This window comes from Centropristis striata, chromosome 22, assembly GCF_030273125.1.
Source record: "Centropristis striata isolate RG_2023a ecotype Rhode Island chromosome 22, C.striata_1.0, whole genome shotgun sequence".
In the NCBI taxonomy this organism is placed as follows: domain Eukaryota; kingdom Metazoa; phylum Chordata; class Actinopteri; order Perciformes; family Serranidae; genus Centropristis; species Centropristis striata.
Window position 1 is genome coordinate 9,443,628 of NC_081538.1, and position 27,081 is coordinate 9,470,708.

At 40.1% G+C, this 27,081-nt stretch overlaps 1 protein-coding gene across 3 annotated transcripts in view; it reads right to left on the bottom strand.

Moving 5' to 3' along the window:
• mdfic (MyoD family inhibitor domain containing) overlaps positions 1-24,066 on the bottom strand; it is a 28,440-nt gene extending 4,374 nt beyond the window's left edge. Inside the window, exons 1-5 of one of the 3 annotated variants that reach the window (XM_059326224.1) lie at positions 23,759-24,066; positions 23,331-23,492; positions 21,238-21,348; positions 5,645-6,025; positions 2-192 (exon numbers count right to left, since the gene is read on the bottom strand). In XM_059326224.1, the coding sequence (XP_059182207.1) occupies positions 77-192; positions 5,645-6,025; positions 21,238-21,348; positions 23,331-23,424 (702 nt within the window). In that variant the 5' untranslated portion in view covers positions 23,425-23,492; positions 23,759-24,066 and the 3' untranslated portion in view covers positions 2-76. Of the gene's footprint in view, position 1; positions 193-5,644; positions 6,026-21,237; positions 21,349-23,330; positions 23,526-23,758 lie in introns of those variants that run through there. The other 2 variants (XM_059326222.1, XM_059326223.1) reach the window with 2 other exon arrangements.
• Between the last annotated feature and the right edge of the window lie 3,015 nt (positions 24,067-27,081).

Below are 27,081 nucleotides of genomic sequence, written 5' to 3' on the forward strand. Positions count from 1 at the left end.
AACACAAATAAACACAAGGGTGCATCTGTAATAAATACAGTAAATACTCTACACTTTCTGCTAAGATTAGTCTCTATTAATGAAAGCAATGTAGAGTGATTGAATGAGGACTTGCATGCTCGGCAGGCTGACAGGTGGAAAAGAGTAGGAATGCAGTACAAGCGTGAGGGCTGAACAGGCGGGGGGCGGGGTCTGAAGAAAATAAGAGAAATTCAAAGAAATGAATTCCTCTCCTGCAGTTTTGATTAACGGACTGTTAAATAATTGTGGCATTATCATGCAAACTGCTAGGTTGATCACACAAAGATGATTAGCAAAGTCCAAGAGTCTCTCCCGATAAATAGGTGGATTAATGCCGGCACCGCTCACACCTCTGATTAACATTTAACCTCCTCACAGACCGCCTTTAAATAGCCGGGGGCAAGTTTCAGCTTGTTGTTGCACGGCAATAAAGAGTTCCCCTTTAAATTACCAATATACCCATTAACCATCACAAATCTGTTTCTGAATGGCGGAATTAGTTTCATTAAAAAAGCTTCTGTCTTGAATAGGTAATGAAAAAGAACAAATTAGATGTTTCTCTGCCACTGACACAGTGTGTTAGTAATGCCTGCAGTTAGTGGAGGATGCAGAGTTTTCTTCCAGAATTCTTTTACTCTAGCAATCTTAATCATAATTTATCTTCAATATACTGTAAGTTTGTGAAGTAATTCAATCAAATACTTTAATTTATCTGTTTTTCTTCTTTAAGGAATACGCTCAACCTAAAGTTGCTTTCAAAAACTTTAGGCTAAAACTGAAAAAAATGAAAAATGGTTAGCCATAGAATTGTTTATGCATAGACCGCAGATTACATCACATTTTTCAGTAATCAAGCTGCTCCACAGCAGAACTTCTGTCGTATCTAAGTCACTAATCGTGCTACATATCACTGGGTAATGGTGCCTGGCATATACTCCTTGCAGCTGTCTCCTGTTTGAACCAAGGCCAGTGCAGCACCACTGCTTTGGAGTGTTAAAAAGACATGATGTGGATGGATGCAGAAAAATAGCATTACAAACAGGGCACATTTGCATAACTTTCATCAGCCCATCTTGAGCTGTCAGAAGGGCTGTTACTGATTGGGTTAGAGGGAAAGCGAAAGGAGGAGAGTGTGGAGGACGGCATGGAAGGCAAGCTGAGGACCGCTGGATGCTCATGTTTGATTAATCAAAGTAGAGGGGATTTTTTTTTTTTACCCTATTTTTGCAGTGCTCAGGGCTGCAGAGCTGACCAGAAGCACTAGCTGACTGTGATACAAACAAGATAGAGAAGTGAACATGAAACGAGCGAGTGTGTGCGTGCGTGTGTGTGTGTCTGTGAGGGTGCCTGAAGTTTGAATGCATCTTATTATCCTTATCTAAGGCCATAACACTGGCAGTGATGGAAGATGCATGAGAATAAATTCACTTCTGAACATCTGGTGTGGACATGCAGCAAATTGCTATTGGGCAGATTGTGGATTTGTTTCATGCTGGCATTACAAAACTCAATACTACGTTCTAGGCTGGCATCCGCTGTGGTGTGCTGCCATCTGAGTGATACAAAATGCCACTGAGAACAATAAGTGCTGCCCAGCCAAAGCTCCATGCACAAAACCTCAAAGTTCATCCTAACAAACTTTGAAGGACCCAGAGGGTATAGCCATGGCAGAGTGTAACAGCAGACTGTGAATACACTATAAACACAGTACATAGGCATTAAGCAGCGGCCGGCCAGCTCAGCTATTCACTTGGATGTATAATTCAGCACCAGCGATTAGTCTGGATCTTAGAGAAGCCAGTAAGGAGGAGGGGAACGAGGGGGGGGGTCGTATACTGTACACAAGAGAGCTGGACGCAAGGCACATCTCCATGAGAGAGACAGACAGAGAGGCAGACAGAGACACAGAGTGAAACCAACCAACAGACACACACTGACACTGCTCCTGTTTAATGTCAGCGAGCGGCGATGAAGCTCAGAGTTTGGGGCCGAAAACAGCGTCCGGCGCCTCTGAGGAAATAGTTTGAGACATCTGGAAAGCTAACATCAAAAAAAAAAAGGGAGCGGCATGACACAAAACAAGCTGGATGGGCCTCAGAGCGGCAAGCTGTGCAAAACATTCAAACTCACAAAGAGGGAGAGAGAGAGCGCGAGATGGCTAGACTGACAAAGATGAAGGCAGAGAGATTGATCAGACAATGCCTTGGTGGCCATGGAACAGAAGGCTCACATGGGTAAAGAGGGCAGAGGATGTTGGCTGGATAGCGAAGGTCCAACACTTTAAAGCAGGCCTGTTTATAATGCATGACTGAAGCTACTGGAGCTCGCACAACACAAACACATCAAGGCAAAGACTGCGCTCGCGGCCTTGGCCCTAAATCTCTAAATGAGGCTAAAGCAGCTTGGAGACCTTAACTGATTACACACGATTAACAAAAACACAAACTGGATCACAAGAGTTGAGACAACCCACCCTGCTGAACAAAAGCGGCGTGGTAAATGACTCCTCTGAAGCTGGCGTGTTATCACAGATTGGCTACGGTGCCAACGGCGCCGTGTGCCAAGAAACACAGACTCCCCAGAGCTAGCTCCTGCTAGCTTACGCCTTTTATTTCCTGTGTTCAGGGGGCTGTTTAGGAGGCTAATTTCACAGGCAAACAGATTATGTTAATCCGTGTAAACATTCAAACACCACAGCTTGGCTGTTTTCCGGGGGGAAATAAATAGTCGAGAGCGAACATATTGATTCTGAGAGCTCTCGTGTCTGCAAATAAGCAACACAAAAGCCATAATGAGACTTGTTGAGCTGCTGTTGTTGTGTTTTTTTGCACCCTGTCTCTTCTGTTCTTTACCAATTAAGACGTAGAAAACATGACGTGTCTGGAATGTCTCTGGCGGATGCATCCACCTTTGCTTGCGAGGTGTGCATGTGTGCTTGTTTTTGTTCGCCTACAACTCAATCTGATGCATATTTCAAGTCAAGCATCATCAAATAAAGATCTGACTGCCCACTTTTCTCCTTCATTTAAACTTGTATCTGAGCCTGACCATTGTGAATCTTTTAATAACACATAACATCACATCTTGTTTTCCATCTTCACCTTGGAGCTGAAGCCCACATCAGAAGACAAAATAGCAAAGGCCTTGAGTCGGTTGATGAGGGATGGGGATGAGGACTCAAGCACTTCATTAGCTGCTTGCCAAGTGGCTCATGCAGGCCACATTGTTAATACTTTATCACCTTTAACTTGTCTTTGAGCATTATTTCTGTCCGAGTCACATCAGATCAGCAATGGTTTCTGTTTAACAAAGACAACAACTCCCATATCTCATGCTACTTCCAAATAGATCTCCAACCTAAACGACAGAATGGGTCGCGCGCCAACAGATCTGAGCGGATCGTTCTAAAAATAGTGCACACGTCAATATAAAGTTTCTTCAATTTCTTGCTCATTTTAATGGCTGGTGCAACGAAAGGTACATTTGTTTGGACAAATATAATGATAACAACAGAAATAGCTGATAAGAGTTTAATTTAAGAGCTGATATCTAGACATTTTCCATGGTTTTATTGATAATAATTTTGGTTATTATCAAGAAAGATATCTAGATATCAGCTCTTAAATTAAACTCTTATAACTCTTATTTTTGATGTTATCATTATATTTGTCCAAACAAATGTACCTTTAGTTCACAAGGTTTGGAGTCCATCATTTTTTTGCGAGTATAATAATCATAAGCAAGTATTTGAATTTAAAAAATAGTTAAATGCCTAGCCCTGGTAAGAAAGAGATATGTCTCATATTGTCAATACTACAGAACACAGAGAGGAAACACATGCATCTCCATACAATAGTAAGAGGAGGGATGCGACATTAATGAGGGTCAGGGTGGTGCTGACGGGATATAGGGAGAGCAAGAAAGGGCCCAGAGAGGTGTGAGGGGCCGTGAGGGGCCCGAAGAAGGCTGGTCACGACTTTTAATAGGCACCCCATGCTCTCAGGCCTCGTTAGACGGTCACACCTATCTCCCCAATGGAAAAGGACCAGCCAAGCGCCTTCATTACTGGACTCACCTCGGCCTTGCACCTGACAAAGTGACGGCTTCCCTGCATGACAAACGGACTCACTGACTTGTTGTTAAAGAAAATGAAAGCCACAGGAGCGGGAGGAGGCGTCATTTGTTTGACGGGAGTGGTAAATATGAGAGGGCAGGCACTCCCATTATTAAAAGGTGAGAGAAGGTAAAAATGTGTTATCAATATCTTCTAAGGTATTATTCCAGAAGAGCCTCCTGACATGTGTTTTAGCCAGACATTGCATTTATATTTCAATGTATAACACAGCTGCACATTAACAGGAGTACTCATTTTATAAGACCAATAATTATTTGTTGCATTTCTGTCCTTAGCATCAGCCTTCAGCCTCAGTGAGGATTTTTTCAGTGTTTATTGGGAGAAATTATCTGTAGAGTTTCTTCTCTCCAAATCATATGGAACCAGTGATTAAACACTGAATAAAGCAGCTTCACGTTAAATAACAGTGTTTCTACATCGCTGTTCAGCTTGTTTCTAATAACTCCAGACGTTCAGGGGTTTTTACTGGGAGACAAATTATTAACAGAGGTCTCCTCCTCTCCAAAACATCAGACTCAGAGATTAAAACCGTTAAAAACACATGAATAAAGCATTTACACATTAAAATCTGTGTTTCCCTTATGCTGTTCCTCAGACAGCTGCTGCAAATACTTGCTCAGCTTGTTCTTCCGATGACTATAATCCCCCATCCAGTAAAATATGTTGTAAAAAAACAACCGATAGAACATTACCTTTATCAAAATTATAGTATTCTCTTGGTCTGAAAATTGTTGGATACATTTCAGATAATATCCCGACACAATTCGACAAAATATATAGCATAGGTCGACATTTGAATGCGAAAACGTTACATATTATACTTTTGTATCAACACATTTTTTATATATAAATGATTATGGCATAGTATAATGACTGGTCTGTTCTTTTGATTTAAGAAAAATAAGAATTTAAGTTTTGAGTTTGATTAAATAAACTTAATCCTTAATCTTTTTATAAACAATACAAATACATTTAAAATATACACTGAACTCAACTCCTGAGCCATCCTTACAGCCAATGAAATGAGTGTATGACCAACAGATGATGTTATGCAGAAACAGAAGCATGCAAGCGAAACGAACGAGTGTTAGTTAAGTTAGTACCAATGTGTCTGCCTGTCTGCGAGTTTGTGCTGTTTTCCTCACTGCACTGTAATAAATTATTCTGTAGTCATTTAATTTTACTTAATATATTTGATAAACTGTATTAAATATAAATGCGTCCTTGATTTTGAGGCAGTTGCTTAATTAACTTTAATATAAAAATGTTTGATATAGAATTAAATATAATCTTTATGTGCATGTAATTCTAAATCAAAAGACTTTTGAATGAATCCAACACAATAGAATTAGTCCGTTTTTAAATGACAGTCACTTCCCGTTAAGTTATTAACTAAACTTGTAATAATACTGCATGCAATCTGTTGCCTCAATTTTATTGTAGCTATTGTTTAACTTTTTTTTTTACAGTGTGTGTGTGGATACTGACCCTCTGGTAGAGGAGGTTTCTGTGACCCCGTGGAACTGCCTTTGCTGCGTCGGCTGCTGTCACTGTTGACCGACAGGCTGGACCTCAGTTTCCTCTGCATCCTCTGGGACACGGGCGTGGACGGCTGCTTCCTGGGTTGCTCTGTTGTCGGCGCTGCCGCCGCTGATCTTGAGCCAGAGCCCAACCCGCCCGTGGCGCCCGCGCTGATGCTGGCACCGCATGAGCATGTGCGCGTGGCCCCGGCTCCGCTGATGCCAGGGTGGATGCCGTTGCTGTTACTCAGCGCGGGCGTGCCAGTACTGTTGTGGCGAAAGCCATTTTGGTCCGTGCCAGCTTCTCCCTCGGCAGGCTCCGAGGACACGGGCTGAGACTGGGGCTGAGCTGGAGACATGGAGAGGAAAGGATTTCAGTTTTAATCACGTTTTGAAAAGAGCTGGTTGTCTAGTTTTTACTTAAAATTGGACAGTGAAGTGAATAAATTTCCCATTTTTCCACATATCGCTACAGAGATTGTTGCAACTGCCTCCCCCCTTACAGTCAGTTGTCTCTGTGGACTCAAGTGGTCTAAAAATCAGATAAAGACTTATCTTTTTAGATGCATCTGCACTGTATATATTATTCCGCAATTGTGTACTGTATTTATTTAATACCAATTTTGATTTTGTTTTTATCATGGAAAGTATCTTTGAGTACCTTCAAAAGTGTTATACCAATTAAATGTATTAATATCATTATTATTAATACAAGATAAGTATTAAATAATATTGAATATAGAAACAAAACCAAACAGACGGAAAAATCGACTAAAATACAGTCCTATCAAAATGAACTAGTGTCTTACATTAATACTGTAATTTTGTAGCGTCTGTTTTTATGCAACACAAAGAGTTGTGGATTCCTTTTACCCTTCTGGGGGTAAATGTGTGATAGCTCTGTAACTTTATTTTAAGTGAAGAGAACTTTGTCTGCACTCTGCACTCCGTACCTTTTACTCACATAGAGAGTCGCTGCAGCTTGTGATGTTCAGTTCTTACAAACCGAACACAGTAATGATAGATACACCTCTCTCAGCTAAATCATTCTCAGCAAATCTTGCCACCGATTCCTAACATGATCATATCGATCACATGGCAAACATTTCAACCCGCGATGACAGAAAGCAGCGGAGAGATGTAGCAACCTCATATGTGACAGGTTCACAAAAGCCAGTGCTGTAAGGCAGACAGACAAGACATTTGCGGGAGCAGTACCCAGGTGAGTTAAGACAAGTGTGCGAGAAGGAGAGATTAATGCAGTAAGAAGAGAAGAGAGCCTCTGATACTGTGCATATACAAAATAGCTGCTGTCTGCAACGGTAATGATCTCCTTTCCTCTGAAGGCTCAGGGATGGCCTTTCTAAGTGTATGTGTGACAGCCACAGAAAGTCAGGAGACAGCGACCTGTCTGATAAGAAAGAAGGCGAAGGATGTGAGTGAGCAAAGGAGGTGGCATTTTACTGAGAGGAACACCTGCACATTCAGCTCTACTGGGAGTTCCTCCTGCATTAGCTTCCCTCCACATCAGAGCTGGCGAGCATGTGCACGCGCAGCCGCTGCATGGTTAACTTGAGATTTTGTGAATTATTCATCCCTTTTTAAGTCTGTCTGTGTGAACCATACTTATTCTGTTCTTCCTATTCTATACTTTCTGTATATACATTGAATATATGGTGTCTTAACCCATCATATTGCGCCTTATTTAACAACTGAAGCTGATTTTGCAGCTGTACAAAAATAAACAAATTTTCCAAAGTGGGCGCAAACTGAAACTTAATATGATGCTGGTGATTTCTTTCCATCTCTATTTTCTTCGTCAGCTCACCAACAAGTGCAATTACGGTTAACAAGAGGGAGAGAGAGAGAGAGAGAGAGTGTGGGAATCGGGCCTCGCGCTTTTTAACAACACATCACCCTGGGAGAGGCCGGACGTGGATGTGGATGTAAAACAAAGCAATTAAATACACACACTGGGTTTTGCCTTCTCCTCATTCAGGCTTCTGCATGCTGCCTCCATAAACAAATATAGACTTTAGGGATCAGGATTCCATGCAATTTGAATTAGACAACTGGGTAGCGCACGATAGCATTCATTATGCAGTGATTTAAGATCAGGTTGATGGATTTTCTTCTCCAAAAGACAAAAGCTTTGCAGGCTGCCCATGACAATGTGGGGAGGGACTGAAGCTGGCTAACAAGGAGTCTCAGAGTAGATTCATCTGTTGTTGTTCTCCAGTTTTACCTCTGACAGCTGCAACTTGCTACGTTTTTTCACCCCTTTTTTAAATACATGCACCTTGCATATTTTTTTCTTTAATCCTTGGCAAACCATTATCATAAAAGAAAGCTAGGAACATACACACACACACACACACACACCAAAGTGGGGTTTTCGACATATCAACACAGTGGGCCTTACATGGGTTGGCCATGAATAATTTTTACCTTACCAAGTGGATGTTTTCCTTCAAATTGATCCTCTAGCTTGTCAAAGTTGTATCACATTATAGTGATCTGGTTGTGCCACTGTTACCTCATGGTGCACAGACCAGTAACACATCTATTTTTCCTTTATTAGCTCAAAGACCTCCTCCAAGGTCAATGCTGCATTCTTGTTCTCCTTGGGTGGTCGTTTCCCAACTTGGGAAGTTGTTCTTCTAACTTTGGTGTGTTCATGAGGTGTAAGATTTAGATGTGTTGTATTTTATTGCTCTGAGACTTTAAATAACACGTTGAGAGCCGATTCTAGTATTTGTGCGACAACGAAAAGCAAAGGAAACTTGAGCCATGAAAGCTGCACCAAAATTTTCACAAGAATTCCAAATTGTTGTTCCAACTTAGGATTGGGATTCATGTGAATTTCCCAGTCCTGAACTAATTTTTACCAATATATTCCAACACCACATGAGTGCAGCACATATGCCTGATCTCACATTGTTCGGAAAAGTGAAAAATAATTTGTGTATCTGCCCAGAGATTCAGATCCACTCCTGAATGTAATGGGTTCTTCCTTGGCCTGTACTACAGCCTTCCAGCAGTTTGGTGAAAATTCGGGCCAGTAGTTTTTCCTGTAATTTAGCTGACAAACAGACAAACAAACCAAAAGTTGGCTATACAGCAAGCTGCGACCTACTTCAAGAAACTAACTTTGCAGCAACTTAGATTTATTTGGCTTAATTTGTCTTAATTCACTTCAAGGTTGGACAACAAGTCGAGATTCATATTTTACCACTGGCAGAATCCAGAAATAAAAATCAGAAATCCACCTCTTCTAATCACGATAGTCACGATAATTACTATATCGACTTATCGTTTGATATATAAAAATGGACACAAATTTTTTTTTCCTGTACTCAATATATTGTCATTTACATGCCTGACTTTTTTGTGCTTTTTTTGTGTTGTGTTTAAAGTAAAGCTGTAAATGTTTGACAGGCAGTATGAATTGCCGAAAAAACACAACTATATTTCCCAAGCAGCCATTCCAGCTGTTTGTGATTTTAATAATAAAATAATATAATACATAATGATTATCACAGTGCAATGTTTTGTTAACAGCCTAAAAGTCTATTTTATTTGTTTTGGTTGTAGTTTATTTATTTATGTTTTATTTATCTAGGACATTTTAATAATTCTTTTTCCACATATCAATTGTAATGTGTAAGATTCTTGAGATTAAAAAATTTATTTTGGTGAAAAAGGATGAAGTTATTATGATCTAAAATCGTTATAAAACTACAACAACATCGATCCAACACTACTATCGTTTATCTTGAAATTTCTGGGAAAATATATCATCCTTAAAAATGTGTTATAGTGACAGGCCTAATCACAAGATTGGTGTTTTGTCAAGTTATTTGATTCCTCGGTGTAACTACAAATTTCTCTGTGCAAACACAAAAAAACACTGGCTCACATTAATGGGGCTGATGGCTGAAATGTCTCTACAGCTAATGATTAACTTGTCCAAACTAATTAGCAAAGACCCAGCATACACAAACACGGCACAACTCGCACTGAACAGTGAGAATATTCACCTGTTTCTTGAGTATTGTCAAGTCGATGCACACAGCAGAACTCCTGCCTGGAGGGTGACAGTTCCTTAACAAATCAATCACCGTAGTATCTCGCATAATAACACAGTACTCTTTCCCATCTAGGTTAAACAAACTAGCCACACAAGCTCACACACATAAACACACATTCATGCACAAAAAGGCCGAAGTGGACTGGGAGGCATAATTACCTTTCCTTTTGAGGAAGTCAAGCTTTCAATTTACCCAAAGTATAAATAGTTATTAAGAAACCACCACGTAAAACCCAGAGTACATAAGCGGCAACTCAGATTTCTGACACACTGCAGAGCCCAAAAAAGAGCTTCGAGTCTGCAGAGTCGTGTGCTTCAGGTTCCTGCATAGTCTTTATTTTTATCCTGATGAACACGGTGACTGAGATGAATGGACACAATGGAGTAATATCATAATCATTGATCATGATAATGATGATACTGTCAAAGATGGCAATGACAGACTTGTACAGTCACTGTGAGACAAATGAAGACGTAATGAGAGAAAGCAGAATTACACTAAGTCCTGTTCGAATTGTGCTAGGCTGGTAAATTGGTGCATCAAAAACTTTCACTGTATCTGCAGCAGAGGGGAAGAAAATATTCAGTGTGTTGTGCAAAACTACACATAATATGCTTGTAGATTCAGGAAAAGTCAGCATGCGCAAAATCCAAATTAATTGAACTCTGATATATATATATATATTTAGTGTTTAGTATTTTTGAACATAAAGTTTAATTCCTTATCCGAACATTCAGCTGATAAATGCAAAAAAAAAAGAACTGTTCTGATGGAGACTCAGTGCTGCTGCTCTGTTCCTACACAGCAGGAAACACAAACTGCATCAAAATTTGATAGGAACAATTCCCAGAAAGTTTTTTTAAAAATCATACGAGTTGTGCCACAAGCTTGTAGAGAGGTAGGGTATGTGTCCTGAGATAACAGAACACACACAACCTGACAGGTTGCATTAAAACACCGTGTTTTGGAGGAAGAAGTCGACACACACATGCGCACAGACGCTTCAAATTGGACTTGTAACCGCCCTATTTCTAGCACATCAACAACTGTTGAGAGTGTACATTTGTAGTTGAATAAAACATGGTATTCCCCTACACACGCTGTCACACACATCACAGGGGAAACTAGGGGGTGAGTGGTTCTTGACTGTCTAAGCAGCATCCCAATTTGGTCCCAGCTACTAGTAGCTGACAGCCTCAAATATCTGGGGAGCATTTTTAAAAGGCCAGTGTTTGATGGATTCATGAAGAACACACAAATATAATTGCCATTTGTCACTGAGTCTTCAGCGGCTGCGCCACACAGGGACCGAGCACCGAGTGCCTGGAGAGCGCCGGAGCTGCGCCAGAGCTGTGCGCTCTGTATGTAAAACTGAGTATATAAACACCTCCGTTTTTTGTCACAGAAAATAGGTCCTACAGGAGGGAGCTGGAAATTGCACCCAAAAGACAGAAGAAAGAAAGAGTGTATATATATATATGTCACAAGCCTACCAGATCTCACATACACATACACACACACAGGCAGACCTACCAGGAAGAAATATGCATGCATGCATGTCAACTAAAACAGAGCTGTATAAACAAGAATTCTAAAATAGTCAAGAACATGAAAATATAACACAGAGGTCAAACAGGGCAGCGTGGAGATTCTCATTTGCACACTGCTATGCCGAGAGTCTCAGGTAAGGCAGCTCACCAGCTCTGTGTTTCTAAAGCTCAGTCCTTTTTAATATTAATGCCCCAGAGACAGAGAGCAAGAGGGAGAAGGGTGTTTGCATAGGCTTATTAGAATGCCCATCATAGAGAGCATACAGTTATTCAAATGTCACATCATGTCAGCCAAATAAACACCACAATCCAGATCTTGTATTTATCTCCTAATAGCCGTTATTACACAATGCTACCAGTTTGTGAGTTAACACTGAATGCGATATGAGAGCGGAATAGGCACCTTTACTTTTAGTTATGAGTCGCAAACAGCGGCGGGCAGAATCCACAGTGACAGTTAGCTCTGAAATGCTAATTCCACTAACACGGCCACTGTTTTGTTTATCTTTTTGTGCCTTGTATTAGAAAAACATGTATATTTTCTGCTCGGCTGGCCATGTACCTGCATGATTGAAATGCTAATTTGTAAATGTGCAATGACCTAGCCAGACTCCTCTTACCACCACCACCCCCCCTCCTCTCTCCACCAAAACAGCCTGAGGTATCATCTCTCCTCCTAACAAACAGCAGCCATGGAACAGCCCTGCCTTTCAATCCAAAGGGATATATTTTCTCATTAGAAATTATACATCTTCCCTGTCCATATTTATAGACGCAAAACCAGGGGAATTATACTGCAGAGAGAGTGAGAGGGACAGAGAGAGAGAGAGGAAAATAGTACAATGAATGTTATTACAAAGGGCTCTGATTGAAATTTTCCTTGGGCATATCAAAGCCTCGTTTACCGTTTGACCTTCCCAACTCCGGGACAAGGACTTTCTTTATTGTGGAGAAGGACGTATTGGAAGGAACAGACAGCGACTCAAGGATCATCATTCAAGTGTCCCAGCACAACAAAACCCACCAACTGTGATTAGCATCAATATAATGCAGTTATCAGCAGTGTGAAATGAGAACAGATTGGTAATGTCAACCGGCTAACAATGTAACAATACTTAGCGAGACACTTCGAAATACAAATATGTGGCGATTGAAATCGGTGAGATGAAAAATGAATTGTGTTAGTGTTCTTTAACATATGAGGGTTCTATTACTATTATTATTATCATTGATTTTCATTATTCAACATCCTATGTTACTTGCGTCAGTCGCTGTTTCATGGCACAAAAACATGGCGGGCACAGGTGAAGGTTTTGACATTGAGGATGAACCATCTCATTTCAAATTCAAGGTGTGGCAACATTTTGGTGTCTTTATTGCGGAGAGGTACTTCCGAAACGTGTTGCAATGTGTCTGTTGAGCACTTTAAAACATTACTAAAAACCTATTTATTCTCCTTGCCGTTCAGTCCCAGCTAGGCAAGAATCCTTGGCTTTTTTACTTATGGTTATTTTCTTTCCTTTTTAACTCTTTCCTTTTAAATTTAGTTTTTATTACTATTTGAATATTTTACTGTTTTAGTATTATTTTATTGTTTTCATTGTTTATTTATTACTATATTTGTGTATAATTGTATTGTATTTTAATAACTGTACAGCACTAAATGTGCTCTATAAATAAACTTTGGCTTCAGAAACTGGTGAGAAGATGACACACACAGACATAAACAATGTGTTTTGTGAATTTCCAGAGATCTCAGCTTCTGCTGAAAAAAGGTAGATAATAGACAAATTATTTGTAAACAAACATTGACAATGCACATGCATGCCGGTTCGGTTACAAGAAAACTGAACGGCAATAAAAAATAAAATTAATCTAGCTGGCAAAAAATATATATACTTTCTCAGGGGATTTTTTCTTCATCTTATTGTTGAAATGCTGTCTCGATATTATAACTTTCACTCTGGATAGGGAACATAAAGAAAAACGTATATTTAAATGTATAAAATAATAATCCAATGTATATGTAAAAAAAATTAAGACTTTCATTCTTATCTACCTACTCTACATACCTTTTGGGTTTGGGAAGCCCACCGTACAACACAACATGCTCAGAACAAATTACAACTCTCCCTGAGATTAAAGTTTTCTGGTAAACTAAGTTTACTTCTGATTCCCGCCGTTTTTCTGATAAGGGGTCTATGTGCTGAAATTCCTTGAAAGAACATGTAAACTCCAAGCTAGGAACACAGGCCAAGCGTTACTTAAAAGAGAAAGATATTCTTTGTTTGTAATATTTTTTTATTATTATTATTTTATTTGGGATTTGTTTTAAGACTGAAGATATATTTTTAAAAGGAAATATTCATCGTGTTTTATAGAATATACCTTTCCTCAGAAAGAAAATTGGATTTGATAAAGAAAAGGTAATACATTTTGTAGATTTCCGGACTCTTTCTTGTTAAACTAGTATCGTGAATAGTATCGAGTCGTGAGTCGAGTATATCGTTACATCCTACAACTGGCAAGAAGTAGCGTTTGTTAAGAAAATCAGACTCCCGTACTGTGAAGATGTGGGTGTCCTGCTAACTCTGCGGTCTTGTCTGGAGCTGTTTACACAGACTGGATGGCGACCTGACACTGGCTAACAGAAATGTCACTTGTTCCAACAGACTTGAAAAAAAAATGTGACTCTGGACATCACACGGCAATCCTGGCCCTGTCAGTCCATACACATACACACACAATGTTTTGTATTTATCCAAGATAAAATGCTGATGACGGCAGTGGCGGCGGGGATGATGATGACCGCTGAGGATAGCTAAATTACCTGCTCTGATATTGGATCCTCATCAGCAAAAGTGACAAGCCCTGTGTGTGTGTGTGGGTGTGTTATGGTAACCTGCAACAGAACTCTATTAGCTGTCTTCACCTGTCAAGGCTGATCACATTGTGTAGCATCTCATTTAAGCAGGAAACATCACATTTTTGTCTGGTTTTCCATCCCATTCCAAGGCAATCAGTCAATATTGCTCAGCTCGTTTTCACTGGTGACACACTTATTTCCCACCCTGTTTTAATTCTCCGTGACAGTCGTTCAAATGTGGCTCCTCCAACCTGCTGAAGGAGAAGTGACATGTGAAGACAGAGCTTAATATTATTTCCAAACTCCCCCTCTCCGCCGCCGCCGCCACCTCCTCCACCCAACAAAGAGAGAAGCAGGGCGTCAGGGATTTACTAATTTCAAATTTTGCTGCTGATTAAGTGGAAAAAATAACCCCCTCGGACCTTGTTCTGCTTAATTACATTTTACAGTAGCAAAGGCAACTTGAAAGACAAGAGCTTGATTTGACGACGCGAACCTCTCAGCGTACTGGGAGCACGAGTCTGGCGAAGGTGTGTGTGCGCGGGTGTGGGGAGTCGGTGGTGGGGGAGAAGGGGGTCATCAATTATCCTTTGATTTCAAAACGGAACATTTTCCCAGATTAATATGTCTGACTGCTATCTAAATCATTGAAAGTCCCAATGAGATGCCATTTTCTCTTACATGAATCACGTTGAGGGGAAGTCATTCACACTCAGCCCACCCCCCGCACCCCCAAGCTCCGACCACAGAAGTCTCCGGTCTCTCCACTGTTGTGTGGAATTTGGCATGGTGCTAATTTGAGTGCTACTAATGTAGCAGAACGCAGGACATCAAGGAGCGTTCAAAGCCTTACAACCTGGCTGCTGTGAGAGACACTAAACGCTGCCTTATTCTCTTCCTCTCCTCATTTCTGAGATGAATTTGTACGAGCCTGTTTCTGCATTAAGCTTTGTCAAACGCCTTTTATTCCCCCTCATCTGTTTCTTACCATCCGAGAGGGGAGAAAGAGTGTAGTATAAAGTCAGCCCTATGCGCGAGTGCAGTATCTTTAAAAAGCTGCACATCTTGCACGGATTTAGGCTTTACACGGCTAGCTGCCACAATTTCTAGAAAGATCAATTATGACGTGACTCAGAGCAGGCCTGAGGGAGCTGCCAGGCTCCATACTCCAAAAACGTGCTCCACCCTCTCCTCGCTGACGACTCAAAACAAAAACGGAGCAACAGAGCGGGAGGTGGAGAGGAGGGGAACGGGGGTATTTTCAGTTTCAGTTACATCGATGACTCAAATATTCCACCAGCTTCAAAATCTCCTCGCTGAAGTAGAAGTTCCACAGGAAACTCACTTGTTTGAAATTCAACGGCAGGCGCGCAGACATGCACATGCGCACTTGTGCACATATACACAAAGGCATACACTTGCAAAACAGAAGACACAGAGTCAAATAAATACAGGGTGCATCTGATCTAGTAACACAGCCGCTACTGGAGTCAGAGAGGAGGATCCGGCAGCAGCCTACCACTCCCTAAAAGCCAAAATACAACTGAGGTCTGTCTCTGGGTCAGAGGGGGATAGACAGTCTATCAAAATACCCCCACACCTAGTTCCTTTATTTGCTCAGTATCAATCTCAGCATTAACCCTCTGCTAATGGGACAGCTGTGGGTCAGCGCCTCGCATCTTCGGGATGCCAATCAAGGCCTTAAGCTGAGAGATCAGCCTTTGGGACAGAGGTGCTCGTCTGCCTCTGAGTGGCTTCTTAAACACGGAGACGCCCGTATCGATTTTAGCTCTAGCCTGAGAGAGAGGAGGGGGGGGAGTGGATGGGGGCCTGTGTCGGCTGTCTGTGTGTCTGGACGGGAGCCATCCCCTGGTCCCCGGTCACCCTCTGCTGATCAGGGGGCCTGACAGAATGACCTAGCAGAGAGGCACTGAACCTGCAAACACGAAGGGGGCAAGGAGCTGGAAGCTCGAGGGGGTCGGGGCTGGCGGGGGCAACATCAGCAGAGATCTCGGTAATAGAAAAGGGTTTTAACCTTAATGTTGGAGCCAAAACCCTGTTAGAGGCCAAGTAATCCCCCCTGCGCTGCTCTCATTTGAACTGGTTGATTTTTTTCTCTCTGCCTCTCTGTGAGTGGCCTGTGAAGGCGCTGACTCCGGCTTGTGTGGCTTGTGAGGACGTCAACATGAGCCGAGCAGTCCACCGACCTCTCCCGGGCTAAACAGACCATCTATGGATTGTGTGCTATTGACTTCAAAGTTGCGCCACTTCCACCTATTACAGCTCTGATTCCATTCAAGTTTCGATGCTGTGCCAAAAACAGGAATAAAAACAATGAATTGCAAATTATTTTTCGTCCTTCATTTAATTGGACATAGTACAGCGCAAAGAGGATATTTAATGTTCAAACAGCGACTTTTTCTGAATGAGCCATTTTTTTTAATGTACGTTTTGCACAGCGACCCAACTTTTTTAGAGTCAGAGTTGTAAAATATTGAATTGCTGCATGTAAATAGGGCCGGATAGTCTATCTTGATATAGGTAATTTTATATCTTGATAATTATATGCAACATTATATATCATGTTTTCTGGTCATTCATAAATAAATAGTGAATATGTGAAATAACTGCTCAATAACGCTTATTTTTTGTACTGTGTATGTGTGAATGAAATACTTGACAAACTTAATATAGTAAGTCTGATAGTAAGTCTGAAATAGTCACAAGAGAAACTATAGAGAGAAAAAAATAAATATGCATATATTTATGAGATTTCCTGAGAAATCTGAGATGGTATGTGCTTGGTACTAATTTAGATGACAAAACTGTGTATTAATTTATCTCGAAATATGATTTTATCACAATACGTTTCTATGGAAGAGGATTAATTATCATGCAGCCCTACATCTAAATATATATGTCTATACTTTTCTGTTCTGCAAACATTTTGGATGGAGGACTTTTCTTTTTGGCACTTTCTTCAATAGCTTTATACTGCAGTTTAGCTACTTTCACTCAAATAATCAGCCTTGTCTCACAAAAATGATGTTCCAAAACAACAACATTTTCAACAGAAGCAAATTTGCCTGTTTGTTTTGGTGCACCATAAATAAACAAATTGCACCAAATTCATTCACACACTGCCACAGTCAGGGATCAAACGGTTGACCTTCCGTTCAGTGGGTGACCATTCTACCAACTGAGCCACAGCCGCCTTTGTAAAATATAAGTTTAAAGTTGGGTTGGATGGATGGGTCAACATGGGACTTTCACCCAGGAGATCGCTGTGTGAAAACAAAAGTCAATGTCAAAGACATTAAGAGATAAAAAAAACATATTTTTGCACAAGCAATGAGGTTTAAGTGCCAAAACTACACCAAACTTAACGACATGTTTAAAAATACCGTAATTAAAGAAAATACATTTCCCTAAAAACATAAGTGAAAGTGCACATCAGTTGCCTGGGAACATAATTTTTCAGACAGGTTTGAAGAAGAAGATGACACATTTCTTCCACATGTGACACAAAAGGTCAATTGGTGTTAAAACAACTTTAAAAGATTACTCTTAATGTTCAGATTGTCTGCAATAAATGAAAAAAAAATACACTCTTCCTCCACGACCAGAATCTATACATGTTGCCTTGTATCTGACATAAGTAGTAAAAAGACTGCAGCATATGAATTGAGCTTTGCATATCTAATCATTTGGCTCAAGTATTTTGAATATCTTTATAAAAAAAAATTAAGAGTGAATAGGCTCGGGCACTTCGGGTAAAATATGCTAATTAACACACTTGAAATTTCCCATATGAAATCTATCTGCACCAAGACAATGAGAAAATAATTACAACAGAGGTAGAATTACAATGGCCATTTTAATCAACCCCTACACTAGCATTTCACCCTATTTATACAGTTTTTGATTCCGTGACCCACTGGTAAGTAATCACTTGAAAATTACAGTTCCGTTTATAATAGGTCTACGCTTTAGACACATTATTTCTGCAGAGACAGGGCTCTGAGGATTACAATAAAGATATGAATCTTGCATAACAACAATCACCATGCACTTCCTATGGCTGAAAAAAACATTCTGGGAGAAGAAAAACTGGCAGGAGGTTAAAAAGTCTTAAAGCACTTAAGTAACTTTGGAATATACATGAGGTGAAGTGTGACAGTCTGAGAATGTTGATTCAACACTTCAGCAAAAAATATCTCCATGCTGATGATGAAAAGGGCGATGAAGAAGCACTTGCCCTTTGTTTTATTTTAGTCCAACTCTGCCAACTGCCTAGTATCATAACACTTTATAGTTTTGTGTATAAATCTTAATTGTTTCACTGTCGCGGAATCTGTTCTTGCAGGAAAAGGTGCAAGTATGAGACACTCCCCCGTTAAACAATCCCTTTTACTGCATTTATTAGGGGTCACAAATTCACTTCCAAAAGGTCAATTCTGCGCACAGGTAATAACCTTGAAGGTGTGCCACTAAAGAGTCCAATCAGGGATTCACACAAAGGCCAGACTAATGTCTTTCTTTAAAAAAAAAAAAAGAGAGAGTCATGTTATTTGACCTTCCTTTTCTCACTACAGAATTTTACGGAGATAAAAAAACAGAACCTGTTCTTCGGAAGCTAGTAAGGTCATCTTTATCAACCACAGAAGCATTTAAAAAAAAGAAAAAAGTATTTGACAATCCTGTGAATAATGTGACGATTAAACTCCTAAAACTGGTGCTGGGTGGTAGCAATTTATTCAGAGGCAAGGGCCGAGAGCCCGGGCCCTGTTTGCAGGAGATATCAGCTGCTTGAAAACCCAGAACGGTCTCTTGAGGAATGTCTGTCTCCCCCACAAGATTCTCCCTCCTCCCCCAGGATGGCAGAGCCACAGAGGAGCCGTTCTCTGACATCAAACTAACAGGAAGGGCAGAACTGGACTTTTTTAACAAGCCGCAGTGGTTGGCAGTCCCGGGAAGCACCACACTTTTTTGTGAATTTACGATCCTCCGTTCATAAAGATAATTTCTAAAAGTTTTTAGGTCACGCTTGATTAATTTTTGGGGAGGTTTAATGTACTCTCCGTGCTCCATGAAGAACAGTTTAAATATAGAGCCGCTGCCATGTTTACATTCCTGCTTTAAGGGGTTGAAAAGACAACTTGTCAAAACAACGCGATCAGAACTGAAATAGGATATGTGCTGTTTTTACAACATTACAATAGGTTTCCTCTTGTTGTGAAAAGTCACAGCACAGACACACACACACACACACACTCCGTACACAAGCTCTCAACTGGACGGCAGGGGGGGGGAAACAGCGAGGGCCTGCAGGATGTAGGCAGGCAGATGATTTCTTATTGATTTCCTGTTTCTGCAGTGGAGAGGGCTCTCAATTACCCCTGCCAGCCAGCGATCCGATTGGTCACCTCAACAAACAAAACCACAGCGGCTCTATGACACAAATAGGTTAACTGAGCCCCCCCTAAATGTTAGACTTTCCAGCTTTGATTTCACCACAAACACACATAAAAGCCCAGCACAGATTTGGGGTTTTGTCTCCATTTGACATGACTATTTATTCTCTTGTAACTCTCTGAAAAGAGAAGTAGCATATCTCCCTCCCTCTAAAAATCCCTCAGCAGACAGTCTGTGTGTGTATGTATGAGAGAAAGAGAAAGTATGTGTAGATGTTGAGGGGGGCGACATCAATTACAACGCAAAACTGTTGTCACAGGGGCTTATCTAGTGAGATGAAAGAGAAGCATGCCTCCCTCCAGAAGAGCAACACTCCACACCTGCCAAGCAAGAAGACCTCTTGACAGAAAATCCTTTTTCTTTTTTGCAACTGAATCTTTTTTCCTTGCTGATTTAGTAAACAAGCCACCGGCAAGTCATTAAGCTTGATACCAAAAAAAAAAAAAAAAAGGCAGGAAAAGGCGCCCTGGAAAAGTTAACAACCTAGAAACAAAAGAACTGTTGTGTCAAATGCAAACACAATCCTTATTATAGCTAGGCACTTACAAGGATGGAAGCAATCAGCTGCTATTAGCCTTTGCTGACACATCTCACTCTTCTTAAGAACAATAAAAGGCACGTACAAAGCTTTTAGCCGCTTTCCTTTTGTGACCTGCAATCCACAGCTCAGTATCAAGTCATTTTACTGAGCAAGAGTGCATCTAGACTTAATTAGACCTGCTCGGAACGAAAGCAATTCAATGCCAAATAATTGTTTTGTAAAACCACCCAGTGTCAGGGCATTAGCATAAAACAATGTGATTATGTCAGAGTTAAAACCAAATGTGTCCAAAGTTTCTCAAGTTAGAAAATCAGATTAGAAAAAGCAGAATAAAGCCAGACATCATTTTCCAATCTGAACCGTATGGTGTTTATATGCTAAATCATTGGTAGGAACAATATAACCCTGCTATGTTGTCTTAGCATGAGAGCTGAGTGACACTGAAGACTGTTCAACAGGAAAATGCCTCGAGCAGCTGGAACAATTCTACCCAAATAGGTAAATGTTTGGTACGGGGGGAAAAAACATTGTGGCTAAGATGCAATCAGTGCGTTAAAACAGCAAATGCCAGAACCACAAACAGGATTTCCCCTCTTCCAAAACACTGGGCTGCGGCCTGGAAGTAGAAAGAAGCCAAGTCTTGGTCATTATGGCAGAATGAGAGTGCATGCATGCTACCACTCACTTGCCTACAGACCTCAGTGCTATCTTGATATTTTAATTGGGAACACTAGAGCTAATATTTTAGTTGGCCAGCTGACCCTGCCTCATGCATGTACACTTTGCAACTGTCATAACAGCTACTATTCCTGACAGTTGGAGCTCGTTCATAAAAAAAGGATGAAATTACAACCCTTTAAATGTTAAATAAAACATTGCTAAACACAGTTAAGCTTCAGTGTGTGAGTATGCAAAAGCAAAATATGTTAATCATTTTCACTCTCTCCAATTAAACGGCCCATTGTTGTTTATTAATTAAAAATAACACCCCGATATCCTGCTGTCCGCCCACAGCTTTCCCAGGTCGTTAAAACTTACTTCTTACAGGCTCGCAATAATTAGGCTTCTCCTCGGTCATGTGACTCTGTCCTTCGCTGGCTGGTTTCCTGGGAGACGGTGTTCTTCCTGATGTTTCACTGTTGCAGCCATCTAGGGTCACAAGAATTTATTTCATGTTAAACATGATCAGAAAGGGAAACATGTTGCGCACAACGTGAAGCAGCAAAACATTATGCTGCATGGTGACCAAGAGAGAAAGTCGGTTGTTTAATTTAATGTTATCCTATTACGAGCTCAACTGTTCTACATTAACGTGCATTACAGCCATTCCTCCAGAAACAGATGTAAACTTTTACTGCAGGGTCAGCCACAGTGGACCAAATATCAGGGACAGCTGGACGAGCCAGAGGTCCAGAGGCCACTTGGGCTATTTTTGCCAGAAAAAACACAGGCCGCTGGCGAATGGTTGCACAACATGGTGGGGCGTTCAGGTGAAGGCCTTGCCAGAGCTCTGGATCTCATTTTCTCTCCTCCTGTTCCCGCGTGTGCTCTACCTGCCAAGCTGCTTTTTACTGCAATAAAAGGCTGCATTCATCTAAATTGGAAAAAGTATGCGGGCAGAGACTCTAGACCTGATAGCTGTGCAAAAACACGAAAGAGAGACAGTTTCACTCATCTCTCTAAGCTGCGTCTTCTGGCTTCTTGCTCGTTGCACACTGCTGCTTTGTTCAGTAAATAAACCTTCCACAATGACTTTATTCACTGGGTTGGTGCCAGATGCCTGCTCAGAGCCCAGTTTTTCTCATAGCTTGCAAGTTTTTCACTAACACACTGTCTCTTGAACTACTTTTGCTGGGATTTTTGAAGACTGTGACGAATGATTCAGCAAAACCCAGCAATGTCGTTGACCAAAGCTTGATGCGTTTGTTCCGATGCTACAACACTCTCTGTTTGTAAGCAGTGATGGATGGAGAGTGGAAACGGATGGGCGCAGGCCAGCAGCCCTAGATAGATATGGCACATATCTCAGCTTGGAGCTGATGTATAGTAGCGGCAGTTGCGTTAGCAGCAGCACTGTGTGATGCATCGCGGTATTTAGTGATCACAGTTAGAAATAAATTGGTCTATTCTCAGTACATCTACAGTCCCCTGAGAGGGGAAATCCAGTCTTAACTGCAAGCGTCTTTGAAGGTCCAGCGAAAATCCATTCGCAATCCAGCAGCCCCAGTGATTGCTTACTTTGTCCTACTTTGCTATTTTTTGACAGTGCCATAATGATGCTTGGTATAAATAGGATGGTTAACGGTTCATTGCTTGTTTGAAGAAAAATGAAAAGGGGGTGTGGGGGTAAGCTTATTTTACATGTGATAATCTTAGGGGCAACTAGAAAGTTAATTAAAAACTATAATTGGCTGTGGTTGCTGTTAATAGTCACCAGGGCGTTTCTTCAGACTTTATTGAGGAAAAAAAGCAAAAACATTATCAAGGCTTAACACTGGAGCAAAGATACTGATGTATACTAAAAATCACATGAATATAATTTAAAAAGACAAGGCTGATATTGTCCCAAGCAGAATGATCAATTCTGATATGCACCAGTAATCAGTTAATGACTAATTTTCTATATGTGGATTTTCTCTTGTTTTCTCTCGTGTTTGACGTTACAAGTAACAAGAGTTCTTGACGGAATATGTCAAGGATATTTATAGCCCGGCTTCATAACTGGTGCACTGGCAGCATGGAGAGAAAAACACTCCATAAACATCAGCAAGAGAGAACTTCATGTACACATAAGCGGTGCAATATATAGCACCGATTCTTACATTGTCAAATCACAAAGTGCTTAAACAGACACATTTTTTGGCATGTTAACCACAAGAATCTGGGTGACAGGCCCAGTGAGTCATGTTGTAAGGTGTGAACCAGTGCAGAGTCAGACATATTTACACTTTGATAGGTTTATAACTCACTCTCCTGCCACTTAATTAAATATTAGTGAAATTATTTCTTACTGAAGGACCTCTGGGACCTCCTCATGTCCACCTGGGAGACCCAGATCCCACTTTTCTCACCTTTAATTTAGCTTTTCTTTCCCATGCAAGTGTTTTCTGTCCTGTCCTGTGAATCCTTACCTTGTGAGTCTGACAACAGGGGACTTGTTTCTCGCTGAGGGCCCTTTCCTGGCCCAGCCGGCCCATCCGGAGGAAGGACAGTCTCCTTGGACATGAGACAGTCGTCTTTTTGGGACACACACTGCAGTAGAAGAAGTTCCTCCCTTCCCTCAGCCTTCAGCGCTGTGAAAACCAAAGTCTCATCATCAGCTCAGGCTTGAAGACACAAAGCAACACCGTGTCATTACTCAGCTTGACAAAGTCGTCTGCTTATTCACACAGCGAGAAAGTGACGTCGAGGTGCAGTAAAACTTCATGGAAATTTCCCTTCTCTCGCTTTTTACATAAACTTTCTGACTCCATGTGCAGCCCATTTGTTCACACACTCCCTTTTCTTTATCAAACAGCGACGGACGCTCGCTAAGTGCTGTTTATAAAACATAACTTACCTTTCAAACATGTCAACTCCCTCTGCTTCAAATCTGACTTATTCCCATCCTTCCTTCCTCCGACTCTTTCCCCGAGACGTTAGAAAGAAAAGGAAAACAAACTGGGTTAAAGAGTAACTTAGCGTCAAAAAAAACTTTTACGGGAACTTTTTTTTAGCAGCCAGTGTGTCCCAGTCCAACTTTTCTCCGGACAAAAAGTATCAATATTAGTCCCGTTTACGCTGTCGACGGTCAGTGGCGGTAGTTTGTGAGGATAGTTGCGTCTCAAACATTTTCATCATATCCGGATTCCTGCAGTACTGAGCTTCCCTTGGCGGCGGAGGAGCGAACAAAGCCCTCCCTGAACATGTGTCCTCATAAATAAAGTTAGGAAAAACTGACAAACAAAATAAATATGAGCTTTTGTCGTTGTCTATTCTACTTTAACTGTCTGGAGTCCATCTATTTATTGAAAATACACGTTTTATTTACTTTATTTATGATATGTGGACAAACTGAGAAAGCCAGTTGAAAGTGCAATCATAGGATTTTTTATACAATGTGCCATTTATGTTTCTAGACCATTTTTAAAATGTGAATTTTCTTTCTACAATGAAAACTATTACTATTTTTAATTTACGTGCAAATAGACTGTTTTGTAGTTTTATTTTTCGTTATTATTTCTGCTGTTTTGTGTATATAAATGGTTAGAGAAAATGGTACATTTCTATAGATACCTGTGTCTTTTGCTTGTATTTTCGGTTCCTGGCAGCTTTATACTTTAAAATAAAATGAAAAATCTGACTGATAGCCAAGTTTGTGTCGAGAAAAAGGAGCCATGCATGTGATGTAAGGACAGATTCAAAGAGACAGAAATGAATGCATAGGAAGTTGACAAATTTGAACCAAAATCTCCTGGACTTCAGAGGTTTAAAACTAAACTAGAAATATTTTAAAACTTGCGTCAAAATATGATATTTAGTGGAGACTACTTTGGGACTAAACATTAAATACAATAAAAAATACTGTAAAAAAAAAAAAAAAAGCTGTCAATTTTACTCAGTTGTCATAGAGATGAGTTAACCGTTATCACGTGATCTATCAAACTTGTCATGTGACTAATTTATTGGGAAAGCCCATGTGATGAGCATTTTACCTATTCAGCAGTGGTGGTAAAAGTAATCAGATCTTTTAATTCAATAAAAGTACTATCAAGTACTAAAAGTATCAGCATCAAAAGTAAAAGTACTCGTCATGCAGAATGGCCCCACTCAGATTGTTTTATATATTCTAAATATATTATTCCATTATTTGTATTGATGCATTTATGCAAGCAGCGTTTTAATTTTCTCAAGGTAGGGCTCATTTTACTAATTAATATAGTGTTATTAGGTTTAATTGAAAAATATGTCTAATCACTTTAAACTGATCATGTTTTTTATGTTAAATCCCGACCCGAAGAGTAACTAAAGCTGTCAGCTAAATGTAGTGGAGTAAAAAGTCCAATAATTGCCTCTAAATGTAGTGAAGTAGAAGTATAAATTAACATAAAAATGGAAATGCGCAAGAACCTCAAAATTGTACTTAAGTACAGTACTTCAGTAAATGTAATTAGTTACATTCCACTCCATACTCCTATTCAGTTTTTTTTTTAATTCGGTTATTCATTCATTCATCTATTTTTCAGGCTGCTATTAGCAATGTTTTTATTTATTATTATTATTATTATTATTATTATTTTGTGAATCATTGTTCTTACAAACATTCAACGTATGTCATAATATGCTACTACCAAAGTCGAGACTAAATCTTAAGTTGTTAAGCAACTGTCATGAGTTTTTAACTGGTTATGATGCTTTTATATGACCTACATAGAGAGAAAACAAAAATATTTTTGTAGGCATACCAGGAAGTAGCATCATCATGGAGTCGATTCAGAATTCCCCCAATGGGATTTTTGGATTGGATTTTGGATCATTGCAGATAATAAGCTCTGTGGCAAACACATGCTTCTGATGCTTACCGGCTTTGTTCAGCAGGATAATCTTCACAAATGAAACCACTTTTATTATGTTTGAGGCGTTAATGCAGCAGACAGAAGTAAAAAGCTAACGTTATGCTTTAGTGAACTCCACCACGGTCGCATGACTTGTAGTCATGTTATGCTTCAGACGATTTTCGACAATCTAACCAGCAGTTTTGACAAGCTAGCGAAACCGTAGCCGAATAAATTGTTTATTAACCTAATCTACAATCTACAAGAGTTTGTAAGAGCGCTGAAAAACACGACTAGAGGCTGTGAGGGAGTTCCTGTCTGTGTCTGTTGTGATGATGTTTAATGTCCCCGACAACCACTGTAGTCTCACTTAGCCTCTTGTTAGCGACCACCATTTTTAAGGAATTATAGAACTCCAAAATGTACAAGTAGAGGTATTTACTAACATTGTGTTAACCACAGACCTTATTTCAGGCTTCTAACCACCAACCCATTCAAAATCCTCATCGAGTTTAAGAGGTTAGACGCCAGGGCACTAAAATGCTAACTTACCTACTCCCTATTAATCTTTAGTAGCTACAAATACAATTACATTATCGTTGTGCATTCTACAAACTTTTCAAAAAAGAAAAAAAGTTTTCCTACAGAGTAAAATAAGTTGGTGTCTTTGTGCATGAGACCTTTAAAACAACAGGCAGTGGTGTTTATGGAAATACTACTACTTTTGTCCACAGGGGGCGCCAAAATCAACACAATATGAAAGTTTCCTGTAGTTGCTTTAATGTTTGAAAGAAAAAGTTTAGGACCTACATTATGAACATTGAAAGGTATTTAAAGGTAAGTATTTTTTTTTCATTTCAGTAGTGTATTTTGAATGCTTTTGAATGGTTCTGATATTAGATGGGATAAATATTTTTATTGGTTCTTGCACTAGCACAAGGGACACAATACAGATAGATAGAGAAAGAGAAAGCAAGAAATAACAAGAGGTATGTACAACCAAAATAAAAATACGGCTTAAACACATTATTACCAAAACTTAATACAGGGAATGTCACACTACTTCTGTTTGAGGTCTCAGATACATAGTTAAATACAGTTGATTTTCATCTGTCCTGTACCTGTGGTTGTGTCGACAGAACTGTTTTAAACAGCACTACCCCTCACAGATCCCAAATATGGTAAGTCTATTAGGATTTTTTCTTTTATTGTAGTTTGATTATTAGAGGTTTAAGGTAGGCAAGAGGCAGGGAGTTAAACTTCTCTGTGGTCTAATTGACCCAAAATTGAGAGTCTACTATGCTTCACTGAAACTTCCAGTATCTAAAGTGTTGGCTTGGATCCTGGC